The sequence below is a fragment of the Pungitius pungitius genome, chromosome 14, assembly GCF_949316345.1.
Source record: "Pungitius pungitius chromosome 14, fPunPun2.1, whole genome shotgun sequence".
Lineage (NCBI taxonomy): Eukaryota > Metazoa > Chordata > Actinopteri > Perciformes > Gasterosteidae > Pungitius > Pungitius pungitius.
In genome coordinates, this window is record NC_084913.1 from 11,308,316 (window position 1) to 11,327,543 (window position 19,228).

At 45.5% G+C, this 19,228-nt stretch overlaps 1 protein-coding gene across 4 annotated transcripts in view; it reads left to right on the forward strand.

Moving 5' to 3' along the window:
* fndc3ba (fibronectin type III domain containing 3Ba) overlaps nucleotides 1-19,228 on the forward strand; it is a 73,407-nt gene that overhangs the window by 21,323 nt on the left and 32,856 nt on the right. For 3 of the 4 annotated variants that reach the window (XM_037485782.2, XM_062557135.1, XM_037485783.2), the window contains 4 exons: nucleotides 12,526-12,602; nucleotides 15,091-15,322; nucleotides 15,466-15,637; nucleotides 15,828-15,958. In XM_037485782.2, the coding sequence (XP_037341679.2) occupies nucleotides 12,526-12,602; nucleotides 15,091-15,322; nucleotides 15,466-15,637; nucleotides 15,828-15,958 (612 nt within the window). Of the gene's footprint in view, nucleotides 1-11,638; nucleotides 11,998-12,525; nucleotides 12,603-15,090; nucleotides 15,323-15,465; nucleotides 15,638-15,827; nucleotides 15,959-19,228 lie in introns of those variants that run through there. The other variant, XM_037485784.2, reaches the window with a different exon arrangement.

Consider the following 19,228-nt stretch of genomic DNA (forward strand, 5'->3'; position numbering starts at 1 on the left):
TTGAAAGATGAATGAATGACAGATTTGGGGAAAGTTGAATGCCGTTGTCTCATTGCTGCATCTGCAATCAGTTCGTGAAAAGAGTGGACAAGCAAGTATCTAAAGGCTCTTGCAGACGGGAAGAGGTGGCAGTTACATGGGAATTTCCCAACTCTTGTGGAGCGGCGTCTCACTTTGATGATGTCAGCAGAGTAAGCTGTTGCTCCGAAACCTTGAAAGGGTGCCTTTGTTTTCTCCTGAATCTCCTTCTTTCTTTCTTTCTTTCTTTCTGTCTGTCTCTCGCTTCTTCTTACACTCATTCTTTGCCCTCTGTGAAGGTTTTCTTCGAGTGAGAGCACTTTTGGCTCAGACACTGACTCTCTCCTGCAGAAAACTGCTGCCCCACCATCCCCACCCCATACGCTATGTTGTCACTAATTACAGCCCGCCTCCTTTTCTCCGCCCGCTGTGTAATTCAATTTTTCCCTGGAATCAGAGGGCTCGCTTTGAAAGGACCTTTAGAGGCTCAGATCATACCAGATAGAAACGGTACACGATGAGATGGGCAGATGCAAAGATGGGAAGATACATCTGACATTGACATTTATAGATTTGGATCAATAAGTTGCAGAAAGATGGAGAAAAGAAACAATGAAAGAAGGGACTACAGTGACTAGATTAATGCGATGCCACGCACAGATTTGTAATAAGCACAGAACAGCACTGACACAGCTTTGGTAAAGCAGTTGCCTATTTGTGGGAAATGTTAGCATCTCTGGCACAGTGTGTACCTATACGCACCTTTCACCGCTGTCAACAACAGTTAATTGAGCGGGTGGCTTTTCGAACGCACATAATATTAGTGTGGGGAGCCCCCCCCCCCACACACACACAGGCTCTTGCTCGCTCTCTCCCACTCCGTGCCCCTCCGGAGGAGGTCACTGGGTTCAGTGAGAGTTGGAGTGTGGCGATGTGTTTTTGAAAGGCGAACCGAGTCACTCTTTAGACAGAGACTGGTGTGATTACTGAGACCTCAGAGTTCTGGGTTTTGTGCATGCTTGTGTACGTGTGTGTGTGTGTGTGTGTGACAGAGAGTGAGATTACAGAGACCTCAAGGCACAACCAGGGACCAGCTTTTATATAAAGTAACCTCTGTTTAGCTGCTGCACTGTGGTGCACGCATGCAAATACGCATACACGTATGCACGCAGGCGCTGCCAAGGCAGAACCAGCAGCCCAAAGAGTTTCTTTCATATGAGCGCTCAGCCGTCCTCCTCCTCCTCCTCCTCCTCCTCCTCCTCCTCCGCTCACGTCTCCCTCTCCCCTCTTTTGCGCCTCTCGACTACTTTTCCTCCCGCCTCTGTGCTTCTTTTCTGCCTCTATACTTAAACCAAACATGGAGCGGCAAGGAGATTATTGTATTTGTTGGATTGATGTTAAGTACTGCGTATTAGCCGCACCACCACTAAATGCTACTGGCTGAATCGTGCTCTTTTATTTGGACTGAAAGTCCGAAAAAGTTCAATTCTGTTCAGAACTGCACAGTCCGCAGATCCACGTTAGCGGCGACTGGTCGAAGCATTTTCAGCCGGCTGCGTCGCTGGTGTCCGTTCTCCGCGTTGCCTCATTGGTTGGCCCTCTCCAAGGGTCTGTGCCTGTGGTATTTCGCCCCACTCGACTTAATGGGGGTTTCTTTGTCCCACTTTTGGAGAATGCAATCTGCGTGTCTGAAGTCATTCTCTGTATCGGTCTGTTAATTAGCATGCACCGTTTGAGTGTCTGCGAGTGTCCCCGTGCCCTGATTAATCAGACTGACCTCTCGGTGCTCCGGGGGTCAGCTTCCACCCCCCCCCAATCACTCACCATCTCATCGGCTGCTCTCTAAATTCTCTCCTCCCTCCTCTCCCCTCCCCCTCTCCAATTCTCTCTCTCCCCCCACTAAGACCATTCCCCTGAGCTTTCCCACACTCACATCAAAGGACAGGACTCGAGAGTGTGTGTTAGAGCACCCTGCTATGGAATGTGAGTGTGTTAATGCGTGTGTGTGTCCATGTGTGTTTTACAAGGCTGTGTTAGTTTACTGTGTTGTTTGGTCTTTGTTGGACTTTTATGAGGGATGATGAGGCCAGGGGGTGAAGAGCAGGAAGCCGTGCCCTGCCATGGAGGATGTGACATCATTAGGCATGGGTGGCAGCAGAGCACTTGTTCTTTTGTGGGCTTGTTTGAGATGACCGTCAACAGTTGAGTGGCTTAATTTTGTTTTTTTTTTGGAACCTAACGGCGGCTTTACTGCCTGTCCTAAATGCACAACGCCTCAGTAGAGGTGTTAATCTATGCCTCATCGTGCATGTTTTGACAGGTGACCATACGCAATGGCTTTATGGTAAAATCCAACTTGTTTGTGGAGTGTGGCGTATTTCCAGTCTTTTAACAGACTAATGAAGGATCATGCACGAGTGGAAAAAAGGCAACCTTCTTTAACATTACCGTTTGTGGGATGGAAGTTGAGATGAAAAAACCTTCTTCTTCAGCACAAAAAAGTATTGGCTTGAATTTTTGACGCAACCCAGGTCCCTCGGTTGACCTCTTCTCAATATTTTTCTGAAAAACAACCTGAAAAAAAAATCGTTCCTACCGGCTTTTGACTTGAGGACATTTAATGATTTCAAATATTTTTGAAAGGGTCAATATTCAACTCAGTTGATTATATTAACAACTGTTGAACTTGGCCTGTGTCTGTAAATGCCAAATGTGCACATGTTAAAGTCCCATGCTGCATTAAGGCGAGACTGCTGCAGGCTGGCCCGTTGTTTTTCCCCCAAACAACGGTTATAGTGGACGTGGCCAGCGGGACCTCAGTGATGTTGTGTTTGCCCCAGCTGTGTGCACATGTTTCTTTGTGTGTGTGTCATCTGGACAGAGCGTGAATCATCACGCCGCTGGTCTGTTTCGTGTTTCACCCGCAGATGTGTGTTGTTTGCCTGCGCTCCCTCTCATTGTTACTCCCTCTGTGGTTGGATGCTGATTCGGTCATTTCAAACCTGCGCACTGCTGGAATCGTTCAGTCATTGACGATGTTTCCCCTTCACAGGTCTTTTATCAAATTGGTACTTCCCATCAATAATGTCGAAAGGATCGGATGTGGCACTGAAAAGCTGCTGATTTATCAAATTACTGATGTGGAGAGACACCGATGCAGATATTCTACTACCACTTAGGCTGAATATTATTCAATTTTTTAAGAACTATAATGTTTTTTCTTATTCCTCAGTTAGTAAAAAATATAGTATGATGCAGCAATCGATAACGGTGTATCACAAGCAGACCTTTTCATTTTGTACAAAATGGCTTGGATCCTAAATTGTTATTAAACGTAACGAGGTTTCAGCCCAATCTGGGATTATTCATTTATGCATTTATAAGTGAAATCAAAATGATGAATGCGGATGCAAGTCGCTATGTGATTATGAGCTGGCGTCAATTCACTTCCCTCCTCCGTGCATCTCCTGCTCCTGTGCCTTAAGTGAAAGGAGCGATGCGAGTCAGGGGAGTGAGGAGGAGGAGGAGGATGATCAGGGGGAATTGGGATGCACCCTGTGCACTCTGTCCTTTTCCCTGTTTTTGTCTGTGTTCGCTTGTCTCAGTTCTCGTCTGCTTCCTTGTTTGAGTTGGATGGACGATGCTGATATTCCTCTCGCTGGTTTCACCGCGGCGCTACGTGGGCATGCTGAGCCTCTCAAAATTCGGCACTCGTACACTCCGAGGCCTTTTGAAGTAAATGGAAAAGGGCCGGTTGAAAGAAATATGGTGGAAAGTCTCGCGGCTTTTGTTTACATCGAGCCAGATGGCTCTAAACAAGCTGTGGCAGGAAACAAAAATATACTGTTGTCAGATGGGCTTCATTTGGAGGTCTTTTTTTCGGCTGGTCCCGCTGCTGCTTCTAACCAGAGTGGGTTGGCTTGGGAGCTTTTCACACCCACTGTTAAGTCCATACGGGAGGCTTTTACAATCCAACGGAGCTGGATTGAGAATGAAGGTGCAGGTGGAAAACAGCTGATTGATGCCCGTGTTCCACTGAAAGAAATGATCTGTATTCAAATGAACATTGTGTGTAATAGTGTGTGTGTGTGTCTCTGAGTTGGTGAAACTAGATAAACAATGAGCACTTTTCAATGATTTTCATTGTAGCCCCGGCCATAATGAATGCCATAACCAATTGAAGGAGTGTTGCATATTCAAGCAGGGTTTTAAGCCGTCAGTATGATATGAGAGTGTCTCTTTGGCCTTTTCACATATGTTAAATTTCACCTGTTCAATCACTGTTCCAGTACTATATATTTCAGTGTTTAATTTCCTTCAAGAAGCCTTTTCGAAACCATGAAGGGTCACCTTATGGAATTACAAACAAGAAGACAAATACAAAATTCAGACTTCGCTCTCTGCACTCCCAATACGGGCTGTCAACTAGTTTTATTGTGATTGCCTGTCAGCCTATAAAAAAATATGAAAGGTTTGGCTACAGCAGGCGTTATGGTTCAGGCGGTAAAGTCCTTAGATTGAAGAGCTGACACAACTGTTACATGTCTGTCCCCTGTTTACAATGAGTTGACAACTGCTGAGTCTGTACTTCTGAATTATGCTCTGCTGAAAGAATTTCCCAGTAGGATGTGTAAAGAGATGCATGATGGGGAAGGATCATATAATAGAGAAACCTTAATGCGTGTGTTACAGGTAGGTGTTTGTGGTGCATGAAGGTATTTTGCCTGACGCCCAGACGACTTGCGTTCGAGTTTTTATTGTCCTATTGACAACTTTTAAAGCTGCCCTGTAGGTATATTTAGTGGTAGGGTGTGTGTTTTAATTGTATGTTATGTCCCATTAGTTTGGTAAAGTGGTCACCATGGGAACGGACTCACGCTTGAAGTGGAATGTGACCCTTCTGGGCACAATTTTTGTGTGTGTGTGTGTGTGTGTGGAGGGAGGCAAAGAGAAAGTTGATTGTTGCTGTACGCCCTGCCCGGCACTCATTTAAGAACTCAATGCCCTCACAGGGGAGGGCACGCGGAGGGAGGAATAAACGGAGTGCAAATGAAAGGATCGAATGTAGGAAGGTAAATAAAGGGAGAGAAGCAGAAAGACGGAGAAAAGAGGAGGAGAGTGAGATCAGACGCTGCATGTCTGGTCGTGTCTGCTGCCATGCATTCCGGGCGAGGCCACTTCCTCTATGCGATGACCCCAGCCACCCCTGTGCTGCTGACTTGGCCCGGTCTCCCAGCTCCTGATGCGGCTGCACTCGCTGCTAAGCCCGGCCCACTTAGGGCAAAGCCGGGTTCGGAGAAGAATAGGCAAAAACAGGACAAAACTTAGCCTGTCTTCATATGTACTTCTGTTATGAAAAGTGTGCGTGTGTGCGTGCGTGTGTGTGTGTGTGTGAGAGAGAGAACAGCAGCTGTGTAGAGAAGGGATCATGCAGAATTTTCCAGAAAGAAAGAGAGCTTTTCCAGGATATGAAATTCTTGGCTCCCTTAAAGCTCAGGGTACAGCTGGAGCACTTCTCCCTCTGCCCTCATTCCCTCCTCCGTTCTCCCTTTCTCAGACCTCCTTCACTTCCTCCTACTGCCTGCTTTTGGGATGAGAAGTGACATTCACTTTTGAATGATGGGAATAAATGTCATTACATCATGTGTGTTTGGATCTCTCAGGGATTCCCCTCTTCTTTTTCCCTTTGCTCCGGTCTGAATCGTTGGTGGAGGGGAAACATGTGCCACTCAATGGGAGGCGCCCAACCACTGAGGTCGAGGACTTATCAGAGGGATCGCAAGAGAGAAACACATTACGTGATATGAAGAGAACTTCAACACCTGGCAATATGCACAACACTTCCACTGGCGTTTTGTGATCACTCTGCAGCCATAGGGGAGCCCACTTAAACACACACACACACAACAGTGGACTTCAGAGATGGGGAACGGGGGAAAGTCCCGGCTAATCGACGACTTCCAGTCCTGCCTTCTTACTTTCCACTTACATCCATAACGACTTCTCTCCCAGCACACTTTCTTTCTTTGCTCTCTGCGGTTAGACACAAAACTTGGTGCTGTCAGGATTGTGAGTCATCCACCAGAAATGCCCCCACATTAACATGTGGAGAGACGGGAGGGGAGGGGGGGGGGGGGAACAGATGGGTTCACATCTTGCATGTTGCACACAAAGGGGAAAGACTTAGAAGAAAAGATATACTGGAATCATTTTTGTTCCTATTTTAGTGGGTCAAGATTTGAGAAGTGGTTGCATGTCAATGGAGTGAGAGTTAGAGAAGGGAGGCAAAGAAAGAGGACTGTGAGGTTGTTTACACACCACAGCTGTTGCACTTATTTTCACTCTCCTTCTGGACGTGTAGGGCTGATTGGGGAATGGGTACAATGAGTCATCCGTGTCTGGATTTCGTACACTTGCGTGTGCACATGCATGCTTGTGAATGTATGAGAGGAATCTGCTCTTGTCCAGGAGGGATACGTGGAGTATGTCGCTCCACACAGCGTGTCTGTGTGTGTGTGTGTGTGTGTGTGTGTGTCTGTGTGTGTGTGTGTGTGTGTCGCATAGTGACCAATCCCAAAACAATTCTATCTGAAAGCCTGAGAATAGCTTAATGAGTTAAAGCTGGATAAGATCAAACTAGGGTGCGCTTGTTCAGTTTTTGCTGCAAATGTATTACAGTCCGTGCGTGTCACATTTTGGTGAATCTGGTTTGTGACACTGGGATTGTGATTGATGTCAGTGTAAACTCTTTGAATGTCCGTGCGTTGTGTGTGTATCTGTGTCAGTGTACAAATGCCCCAGGTGTTAATCTTGCATGTCGATGGTTTACATTTTTTTGTGGTCCATTTACATCTGTTTCAATGTGTGCGTGTGTGTGTTTGTGCATGTTCAGAACAAAGCATGGCTGGGCTCAGCGTCCCTCCAGACGTTACGTTGCTTTCCTCTGGAGGAGACCCAGCAGCAGAAGTAGGTCGGCCCACAGCACCACTCCTCTGGCTTTGGGTGAACACTAAACAGATCTAGGCTTGTATGCGTGACGACCATTTACAAAGCAATCAGGGCAGGATAAGATGTACATTGGGTTCTTCAAAATTCAAATGTAATCATTTTGAAATAAAAACATCACTCAAGATCAATTCCAGAGCAAATATACTGTATATTGACAGTGATAGACTGATTTGAAATGTGAGGCCCGAGCCAGTGGGCCAATCGGCTTTAACATCACAGCGATGGTTTCTGCCGCGCTGATGATGACGTCTTCGTGGCATCGGCTCTTTGATCACCTGGCAAAATTAAGAATGCCTTCTGCTTCTTCTCTTATCACGATGAGACTTTGAGCTTGGAGGCCATGACTTGAGGCGCTCACTCACCCTGAGGAATGTGCTTAGACACACACACACACACACACATATGCACGGGCGTATTATGAACATACAGTAAGACCAAGGTTTCAAATATCCAGCTTATCAGCAGCCGTCTCACAGAACTGCAGTCGGGATCAGAAGTGTTTCTGTGTGCACATTTTAGTTGATCTAATAGTTACAGGCATACGCGGCACATCAGTCTGTGTGTGTGTGCCTCCTAAAGGAGTTGATGTTGTGGCAGCACAGGAGGTCCTCACGTCCTCCTCCATCACTGAGCCTCGGCATGCCTCCCGGCAAAGATGTCCGCCCCGTCTTGGCTCACCGGAGGAGTGCGTGTTCCTGTGCGTGTCTGCGTAGGTCACACCAATTCCGGATGTGTGTTTATGGTACACTGTGTTATTTTAAAGTGGTCTCTGTATTTCCTGCAATAGGTTTACCCTTCCCTTTGTATCTCCTTTCCACTTAATATTTCCCATCATGCTCAACATTTCTCTCCAAGAGCTTCTAATCGCTTTATCAGCTGACTCAACATATCTAAAGGGTTCCAAATAATTTTTAGTAACTCAAATATGACAATAGGCCATCTTTGCGGTGTTTGTGTGGCTGTGTGTGTGTGTGTGTGTTAGCCTTGGAGTAGAGGAAGCTGTTGTGGGAGTGTCTTTCTCTTGGAGCTCCGAGGACAGATAACATTACACTGCTGATGCTTACATAACTTCCAGGCAACGCCACGTCACAACTGACCCAGACACACACACACTCACAGGATTACAAATACCCATCTAGATTGGACAGCTGCCTCCATGGCGCGCTGATAGGGTACACAAAGATTATGTGTTTGTGTGTTCCCCCTCCCCTTTTTCTATGTTTGTGTGTGTTGTGCGGAGCTGAAGCGATAAAGAGAGCAGTTTGTCTATTTAGCAACCTCATGTTGTTGTATTCTGTCTGCACATTTTTGGTCCAGTTGTCGTGTATGTAGGTCAGCTCACAAGCAAGCTCCTTTGGTCTGATACCAACACCATGCACACACACACCTTCACAAGTGTGTATGTGCATTTACTTTAAATGTGGTGACCACATGTGCGGAGCTAAAATGAAGGGAAGGAGAGAGAGTTTGAGCTTGTTGCTGCTTCAGTTAGATGGAAACATCGCACATTCATCGTGGAAGCTGTTTCTTCATATTTCCACTCGGCAGAGGAGTGTGGGTCTTTGCCGTGCGCTTAAGCTAGAGCATCATTGCGGATGTTGTTATTTGTGTGTGAGACCAGCACACTTTGGGTGTTGTGCTTTGGGGGGCCCTGTCGCAGCTGTCTCTGACAGCTGTATCATGGGAAACATCTGATGAAATGTTACGTCATCTCCTCTGTCTGTGCATGAATGTACGGGAAGGACAGAGTCACAAATGTGTGAGTTGAGCTTGTCAGCTTGCCTGAGATGCCGCGTGTGCGTTGGTGTAAGGAACAGGAAGTTTGCCGCGGACATGTTTGTTTATTTCTCATATAAATCATGTTGAAATCTGTAGATATGATCCATCTCACTCCTGCAAAGGCGAAATAACCGAAAAAATGACTTCTTCTCATTTGGCACCAACAGGGTTGATCTAATTCGTCTTGGGTGGTCAAAGGAAGGGCTCCTCTCTTCATGATGAATGACTTCTTTCCATGAAATCTGTACACACATCTCTGCTAAACCCAAGCTTTAAAGTGCAGTTGGTGTCTTAGTGGAGAAACTCCGTTATATGGAGCTGTTGACCAAAACAACCAATCCATCACTCGTACTGTAACTTGTTCTCCTCATGACAGCAGTGTTTTCCCACCCAACACCTGTTCGTATTCCTCTAACCGCTCTTCCCCCGATCTGCCAATATTGTTGTTTTGTCTCCCTTTGTTGCCGTAATTTCTCATCGTTTCTTCCGTCCTCTTGGTTGCTTTAAAAGAAATCTATGCTCACTAGTGGCTGACACCCACATGTATGCCCATGTTGCCACAGGACCTCCCATGTATTTCAGTGACCATCGCAGTCACATCATAGATGTGGTATTCATCGCCTTCAGTATGCTATGTGAGTCATTCATTTAAGGTATGCTTAATGTATATATCTAAGGTATGACATTTTTTTTCCCTTCAATTTAGCAAATAAACGTCGCCAACCTTATGATACACATCTTTTTGTATCGTATCTTTTCGTATGCAGGCTGTGAGAGGGGAGATGAGCTCATGAGGTGACATAAGGTCTGTGACAGGACACATCAGGGTTCACAGGGTATAATAGTAATTATCAGACATACTGTTTTTGGAAACTATACCAAATTTTATATTTTAAATATTATAATATATACCGTATTTTCGCGACTATAAGGCGCACTTAAAATCCTTTTTTTCCTAAAAAAACGGCGCGTGCGCCTTGTAATCCGGAGCGCCGTATATATGGCTCAATTGGTTGATCCATACTGGTTAACGAGGATCCATTGGAGGGAAAGTCTGGTGCCAGCAGCCGCGGTAATTCCAGCTCCAACAGCGTATTGTAACGGACTGTGTTTTCATGTTCTGGAGCGGCGTTGCACTTTACAGAGTTTTGGGATGGTCAGTGAAGGGCGCACAATGTCACTCATCTTAGTGCCACCTATGGGGACGCGGGAATTGTTGTTGTTTTGGAGAGCGATGGTGTGTTTTTGTTCGGCGTAGGCTACGGCCGACAGTAGCCTGTTTCTCCACAATAAAACCAGAAGATAAGCACATTGTCCAGAGAATCATTAGCGAGAGTCGCTACAGTACATTAAAGCTCGTAGTCGGGATCGCACTGACGGTCCGCCGCGAGCCGCCACCGTCTGTTCCAGCGCTGCCTCTCGGTGCAGGATGCACCAAAGCATTTGCCAAGAATGTTTTCATTAACCAATAACGAAAGTTGGAGGTTCAGAGATATTGTTAATATCCACATTAACGTTTGAACAACGTTACCATGGGAGTGAAGAGTTTTCAGAACGCTTTATTTAACGTTTGATTTAGCACAGCCCGATCTAGTGGATGCATAACGCAGCCCCAGTCAAACGTTTTACTGCAGTTACTTCTATGCGCCTTGTGATCCGGTGCGCTCTATATATGAAAATAGTTCTAAAATTGGCGATTTATTGAAGGTGCGCCTTGTAATTCAGTGCGCCGTATAGTCGCGAAAATACGGTACTATATATAAAACTGAGCGGAATTCCCTATCGATGCCACTCAAAGGCCCAAGTTAGACGTTCTTATGCTCCACAGCTCAGTTAACACTGTGACGCCATCCCACATGCCGGATATGACCTCATAACTCATCCCTGACCTGACCTCCCGGTGGTCGGAAGCGGAAGAAGAGACGGGTGGAAGACGGGCGGGGGAGTGGACTTTGTTAGCTGTGCGTCTGGCGTTCCAGCCGGATTAGGCAGAGGAAGTCATGACTCTTGTTTGTGGTGCTTAAAGAGCAAAGCTGGAGCCGAGACCAGAGAGTGACGTTAGCACAGTGGATCACGGACCACATGCACTTCTGTGTCACGTGCACACACACACACAGGCACAAAAACAACCACTCGAGTGCACACGTTCATCTGCTTCATGATCCTGAGCTTCTTTAAACGGCAAACAGTCCAAAACTATATGACGTGTGTGTGTGTGCGTGTGTGTGTGTGCGTGTGTGTGTGTGTGTGTGTGTGTGTGTGTGTGTGTGTGTGAGTGAGAGAGTCTGTGAGTGAAGGGTAGCAGGACAAAGACTTTCTTGTATTTTGGGGAGGGGTTAGGGGGTAGTTAGGCCTGTTGGGTCCAGTCCTGGGGGCCAGGGATGGGAATGTGTGTGTGCACATGTGTGTGCGTCTATGAGAGTGTGTGTGTGTGAGTGAGCTAAGGAATGCTGCTGTTTGCTGAGTGAAGAGCATAGAGGCAGTAGAGACTGTGCAAACACACGTCTGTTTGTCGTGTGTGTGTGTGTGTGTGTGCGCCTGCGACTGGGACTTGGGATGGTGTGTGAGCAGTGATGAAAAGCGCTCTAGAGGCCCTCAGTGTTTGTGTGTGTGTGTGTGTGTTCTCCACATGCTATGACCTTCTACTCAATGAGGACTTTCATAGGCTCCCTGGTAAGACTGAAAGAGGTCTGTCTCTCCATACCTGTGACCTACTCACTACACACGCAAACACACACACACAACCAGAGCAAAGTCTGCAGTGTGGACTAGTGTGTGTGTGTGTGTGTGTGTGTGTGTGTGTTTGCCGTTCATTTGGCTGGTGAGAGGTCAGGTAGGTGGGTGAGAGATGGAGGGATGGAACGAAAAGTGGGGGATGTAGAGAAGAGCATAAAAAAGGGGGGCGGGGGGGACTTAGTGAGGGTGAAGTAGGAAAGGATGGAGTGAGTAATATTTATATGGAGAGGAGGGAGTGATGTGAGTAATGGCTGAAGGGAGGGAAAGAGGGAAGATCATGCAGGAGGAATTTCTTAAAATGGGGATGAAGAAAGAGCGAAAATTAAGTAGTAGAGTAAGAGCGTAAGGGAGATAAAATGAGAGAAAAGCAAGGAAGGAAGGGATGAAAAAAGGATTTCAAGCATCACATTTCCTAAATGATCAAACCTGAACAAACACTTTCTCCCTCCTTACATTGTAAGTTTATTTTTTATTTTTAGTTGAATTAGAAAATCTGGTTTTATTCAACCAACATTCGACACAAACCTTTAGCATCATACTCGTGTTGGTATGCTTTTAAGTGGCCTCTGTCTGTGTGCGTGTGGTTGGGTGTGTGTGCGCGCAGCGTGATTTCAGTCTGAGGCCAGTCCGGCCTCCAGCTGTCCCAACGGGGTCCCAATGACTTTACCAGCGGCAGACCTCCTCCATAGAGGGGGCTGGATTGTGGAAAAGTCAACATCATTTCCAATCTGCTAATTCTATTAGATTTCCTTGCATGTTTTTTAGATAGCGGTCACATTCACGTCTTGTACACCATTCCATCCTACTTGTTGCTGCAGTCGTCATTGAGTCCTTTTGCCTCAAATAACAAGAAGAATCTGATTTATTCACTTGAATTAAGGCCCTGTTACACACACCTCAGTGTGTGGCTGTGGCTGTATTTTTGTCGCTCCATGTGTACTGTTGAGTGACCATTGGTCAAATGAATCTTCTCTTCCCTTGCAGGTCCTGCTGAGGTTCCCATGATGTCCCCAAATGGGTCCATCCCCCCCATCCACGTACCCCCTGGATACATCTCACAGGTACGTTTTTCTTCTTCTTTCTAGACACATAGATTTATGTGTTGTACATCATGTGTGTGTGCTTTTGTTGGATAGTTTTAGTCAGACACAAAGGGAGACACAAATACACACACACATCTTCCTAAAATCCTATTTTTATTAGTAGCATTTAAGTAGCAGGAATAAAAGCCTTAATTTAACATTTTTTCTAAGCAAATATATTCTGTATTTATTTAACTAGATCTAATTTCAAGGGGACTAGTTAAGCAGCCTTCTGGTTTGTTTCAACATGCTGAGGTTTGTGTAATATTCCTACATTTTTAATCAAAATCTGTTTAAAGCAACACTAAGTAGAGTAGAGAGTATAGATTCCCCCCACTTTACATCATTTGATGATGCAACAACTACTGCTGTAGCACCGTTTTCCCTACCATGATATTGGGGTTTGGGTGAAATGTTTGAATGATTACAAATCACAATAATTCTACATGCACAAATACGTGTTTGTCAATTTGGCGTGCACATCGGGAGATGAACAATTTGTTGTATAGAGCAGAGACAAGGGTCCAAACAGACATATTCTCAATGAAGTATGTTTCCAAAAACTACACGAGGTCGTGGAGGACATGAATAAATAATTAAGCACAAAAAATGTTAATCAGACAGGTCAGCAGTACGCAAGATCCACCGTGGAAAGAAAGATAGACAGGGATACACACACACACACACAAACAACCTAAAAAAACACACACATTCTGCTATTTACCTAATTATTTGGTCATGGCTCTACACATTTAGCAATTTGAAGCAAACAACACTTTTTTTGATAGTTATTAGTCAAAAATGTGTTAATACACAATCAGAAGTAGGTAAAGGGGTCGTTTTTGATTTGATAGAAGCCCTTTGACTTTGTGCACAGTGACACACACAGCGAGCATGCACCAGACTCCTATCAAGGCTGTTGAAGTCTCCTCTACCAACAGAGTACTGGGCAGGAATGTGCTGAATTTGGGGTGTCAAGGGGCAATTGTTTTTCTGACTGTGTGTGTGTGCGTGTGAGTGTGAGAGTTTTTACACTTTACTCACAAGAACAGGAAGAGGAGAACAAATCTTGTATCTATCTAAAAAAGACTTGTATCTGGTCTTTTCACAATCACATTATGAATGGGGCAACCGTTGGGTTTCTCTTGCAGTCGTTCTGGGGGGGTTGAAGGTCAAAGAGAATCAATAGTCTGCCTTCACAAGTCGCGTGTTGCAAATAGATGTTTTCTGCATGAGGTGGGATTGTGTTCCTATGCCAATGGAAGTCAGGTCATTGGCTCACCGTGGGCGTGTGTGTGGGTTTGTGTGTGTTAGTAGGGACTGAGCCAAGTGTTAACGGGAAACCCTGTTGCTCTTGCACAAACAAGACAGATAGGGGAGACAGGCCCCGAGGTCGGTAGGGGTGTTTGTGGAGTTAGGGCTGGGCGAAGGAATGGATGGGGCAAGAGCTCTGCGTGGTGGAAAGTTGTGCATTTACAGATGGATATTGCATGTGTGTGTGTCTGTGTGTGTGTGTGTGTTGGGGTTTGTGATAATGGCTGCATTAGGATGTGTGTGCATGTACTAATGCAGAGACTTTGCCCTTGTTTTTCCTGTTAGCAGAGGAGGGGACAAGGGTCAGATGGGGGGGGTCCTTTTTCTTCCTCCTCCTCCTCTTCTCTTCCCCCCTTTTCAGTTTTTCTCACTCGGATTAGTTCTCGAACCCTCTGCCTCCCCTCCCGACCCCCTTTAATATTCTCTCCTCTTTATTTCTCTCTGTTCTGGCACTGAGTCTGTTGCCCTTCAGTGTGTGTGTGTGTTTTGGGGTAGTCTAATTTGGTGTATTTTGTTGTTGTTGTTGTTGTTAGGGACCAGCCAAAGACTGTGCAGGCAGTGTGTGTCTGCTTGGAATGCCGGCCTGTGAAAAGTTCTGAATGGTTGGAATGTGTGTGTGTGTGTGTGTGTGTGTGTGTGTGTGTATTTGTGTGTCCCAGTCCATCAATGTGAAAGTGAACACACTCATATGGAATCTATGTTAATTTGAGGCTGGCCTTTCGTCTTGCGTTTTTTATTTCTGCAGACCATGTGATCACATCACACCACTTTAAGGCCCAAAGTATCCTTTCAGAACAATCATTCACTTGTTAACTAAATTATGCGATTCATTCCTTTTATTAGACGCTATTCGATAGATAGAGCACCCGCTCTTACACAAGTGATTGACAGCTTCATTTTGTCAAAGAAATTGGGACCCCAAGAATCCACTATACCTCAAAAAAGGAAGATTAGAACCATACAGGCCTAGTTCATCAATTTGTCCAAAGGTTCACAGTTTGATGTCCTGCACTAAAGGCAAAATTGAAACTTAATACAACATATAAATCAGTTGCTTACTGTGGACAGTTTACTCACCTCTTTTTGTTTTCTGTCACATTTTTGGACCAGCTGTCACTCACCTACCCTTTTTCTTCCTGTGTGTCTCCCCCAGGTGCTGGAGGATAATACGGGGGTCCGCCGGGTGGTGGTCACACCCCAGTCTCCAGAGTGCTACCCTCCCTCCTACTCTCCGGCCCTCTCCCCCACACACCACCTGCCCCCTTACCTTGCTCACCCCCACTTCATCCCCAACTCTCACTCTTTCTACCCCCCTGTCAGCCCCGGGGACATGCCCCCCCACCAGTATTACCAGCACCACCTTCCCCACATGTACGGCGATCCAGGTAGTGACCCGCTCGCTGGACTTCATACTGCAGCACATCAAAAAATAACAGCGTTCATGTGGAAATTCAATTATGATAGCAAATTGAAAGTAATGCTTTGTACCGGTTTAAATTCTCTACTGTCATCTCGTCCACTCCTTCAGAAATCATCCCAGTTTATGGGATGTCAAACTACATAGGCAGAGAGGAGACGTACAGTAAGCCACAGCCCAAAAAGATAAAGGAACAGAGGCAACTAGAACGACAGAACCGACTCAACTCCCCTCCCTCCACTCTGTATAAGGGCAGCCTGGGGCCAGCACACAACGGATACAGGTGACCATACTGCTACAACCTCGTTGATTAATCAACTGTTGTTTGATCAGCAATCGGCTCGGATCAGACCATTAAGCGTTGACAAGTTAGTCCGATAGCAATTTCAGTCCAAGCTGTGACCGGTCCCAAACAGGGATAATATGTATATATAGATTTATTAAATGATTTTCTAACTTAATTTTTGATACAGCAACAAATCACACGCCCCATCACTTGGGTCGGTGGGGTCGGGGGGCGGACTCTGCAGTCCGGGAGGGAAGAAGCCGGAGAGGCGACTCCGCAGCAGTCCACGAAACAGTGAACCAGAGACACACACACAAGGTAAGACACACACACACACACACACACACACACACACACACACACACACACACACACACACACACACACACACACACACACACACACACACACACACAAAGCATTCAGACTCGCACCGCTGAAAGGAACAATTGCTCCCAGTAGGTTTTAATGTTTCTCTCTCCTGTAACCACACACAGAATACAAAACGGGCAAATTCCGTTTTAGATATATTTTTTTTTGTACACCGAATTGAATTTGAATCTCTTTAGTTTCCACTGCAGCTATTCAGCACTTTTTTGAATAGTGGCTACCTGGTGGAGTGTAGTGGCAGAGGGAATTAAGGTGGGAATGTGGGGGGAAGAGAGGTTGTCTGGGTAACCACATAGCTGAACCCGTCCCTGAGCGCTATCGTTTTACCCCCGCTACAATACGGGCCTTGTTGGTGAGGGCTCAGCCGGCAGGGGGGTGGGAGGCTGTGGCCTTAACACACACACTCGCTTATTGTGGTACTGTTCCTCTTCAAAGACTTGTCTTTTCACACGTCAAAGGAATGTCTGAGTTATTAAAAAAGTAACTCATTTGTGCAAGAAAGGCTGAACATCTGGCAAAATAACCTCGTTGCAGTGTAACGTTTGGGGTGACAGAGTTGTCGTGTATGGAGACAACTTTTCTGGACTGGAGAGTACAAAAAGAAAATATATAAGTACAACTGAGGTGGTTTGGTTGAGGTGAATGGAAACAAGATGGAAAGATGTCGGTTAACACAAATTGCTAGTGAAACAAACCTTTTTACCTTAAGTGCTATCTTGCCATGCAGTTTTCAATAGAAAGTAGTTTCCTTTTAAATTTATGCACTGACATAGAGACCCCAAGTTGATAAAATAAAATAATTAAACCGTTTGTTGTCAGTTAAATATTTGTAAGCAGAAGTTAAAACATTCTCAGTTACTTAGTTCCATTTGGTTTTCCATCATTGTAAATTGAGTACAAGAAAAAATTATTAATTGACAAACGATAATAATAATAATAATTGGTTGCAGCACTACTGTAAGAGCACATATTTGTGAATCCGGGCCTATTGATATCAGTAAGAAAATGGGTTTTGTTTTTGGAGAGTTTGGTTGAGTAAGTATACCTGCTCACACACAAACACATTTAAACTTTCTCACTCACACTCATAGTGACAGTGTGTGTGTGCAGGTCTGGACATCTCTGCAAATGCGAAACACACACACACACACACACAGTACTGTGTGCCATAAAACACATCAAAGATGCGTGCCTTAGCAGGAAAAGGAAAGCGAGGTCGTCCGCTCTGCTTGTGAGGATCATACAGCACATACTAAAGCGCTCCAAAAGCAACAACACACATGACATGAAGGAGCATGCCGTTGGTGGACTCTTCTGGTCTGCCAGGGTCTCACTACTGGGCTGGAGCTCGGGCCTGAGTCAGCCCGATGTACCACACACCAGCGCACAGACACACACACACACACTCACACACACATGCACAAACAGCCTGCGACTGGGCTTCCTGTAAAACAATCAGTATGAGGGCCCAGAGGATTGGCGGGAGGTAGGGGCGCAAACGGAGAGAGGAGAGGAATGTGGGATTTGAAAGACGGACAACGACGGAGGAGGGAGAGGGACGGAAGGTTCTTACAGAGAATCTCTCTTTTTATACCGGAATTCCTACATCACGGGGAGCCGAGGGACGGAAAGACGGAGAGACAGGGAGGCGAAGAGCAAACATTCCGACAAAGTTGCTGCTTGGCCTGACGCATCCAAGTATGGTCCTACCCGCAATACCACACACACACACACACACACAGCTGCCTACGCTTTGCCCTTGATGCCTTGCTCTGTATGTGCACAGTGGCTCTGTGTGTGTGTGTGTGTGTGTGTGTTTGTGTGGCCATTGCCCCTTTGGCAGTAAGGCAGCAGGCTGACTTGGCGAGCGCAGTGTCCATTCTCCAGTAAAGCCACTTCTACAGGCCCGGTTCTTCCTCAGAAGTGAGCTGCTCGCTGAGCAGAAACAGATGTGGGCCCCGTCCCCTCTGTTCCTCCATCTTGGCTCTGCATCACCACCACTGCAGATTCCGTCTCTCACTCTGAGAAACTGGGGTTTCAGCGGTGAGAGAGGGGCCAGCACCCTCTTTCCTCCATCTTTGGTTCTACGCCATTGCAGAGTGTTGTGGATTCAGGGGAAACCAGATGTGCTCAGTGGCCACCGTTCTTTTGCGTGGGATATGAATGAAGTGAGAGGAAGGGTGATAGTCATTGTTATGGGTTGTGTTATGATAACTGTGGAAACAAATCTGTCTCTTATTCAGTTTAAAAGAAATGACAGCCATCTTCTTTTTTTTAAACTGAAATGCACTTTGAGTCCTTAAAGTTCTTTATAATTTGTCTTAAATAAGGGAAAAGATTTCATGAATATTCTGCACTAACATAGTAAATCTAAACTGAATATGCGTTTCATTGCCAAAGATAGTGAAAAAGTGCCTGCTGGAATTGAATATTCAACCAATTTGCTCCTGGCACATTCTTTGCATATGATTTCGAGAAAATGTCTTTGTAATATTTGTTATTTTGCATTTGAGTGTTTCATCTCAAATGCAATTTGATCTCCTGTTCCAGATTTTAACAACCATGTCATACAAGTACTGACCAAAATAAGATCACGGTTCAACCTAAACAAAACCACATTCATGTGACCAGTGACACTGCAATATCCATCTATGTTTAGCTGACATGAGCCACAATAATACTACTGTTCTAGCAAACTCCTGCTTGTTTTGAACAAAATAAATAAATATATATGCATATATATATTAAATATTTCTTTGAATTTAGAATTATTAAACATCAGGTTACCATTATCAAGAAATTGTATACAAACACATAAATGTATTCTGCTGACAACTTGCAAGTACACTTGCATTTATTTCTTTACTACTATTTAAGCTACTAGTGATCTGGTGGGGAAAAAAAGTCTTATAAGAGCACAATGTCCTGTAGTGTTTTGGTGATGTCATCGTCTTTAGCTCCAGTGGTCTTTGGCTGAGTGAGTCATAACCCTTTATATTAACACAGAGCTCCTCTTCCAGCTCACCCTGCCGTCGTTGTAGTAACACTAATGGAAATGTGTGAAATGAACTTGTCGCACTCCGACCCCTTCGCTTTCTGGACTGTGCATCGCCATGGTGATAATCTCAATCCCCACCCGCCCCACAACTGCAACCCCTTCCCACAAACCCAAATACGGCCACATTTGTACGGCAAGAT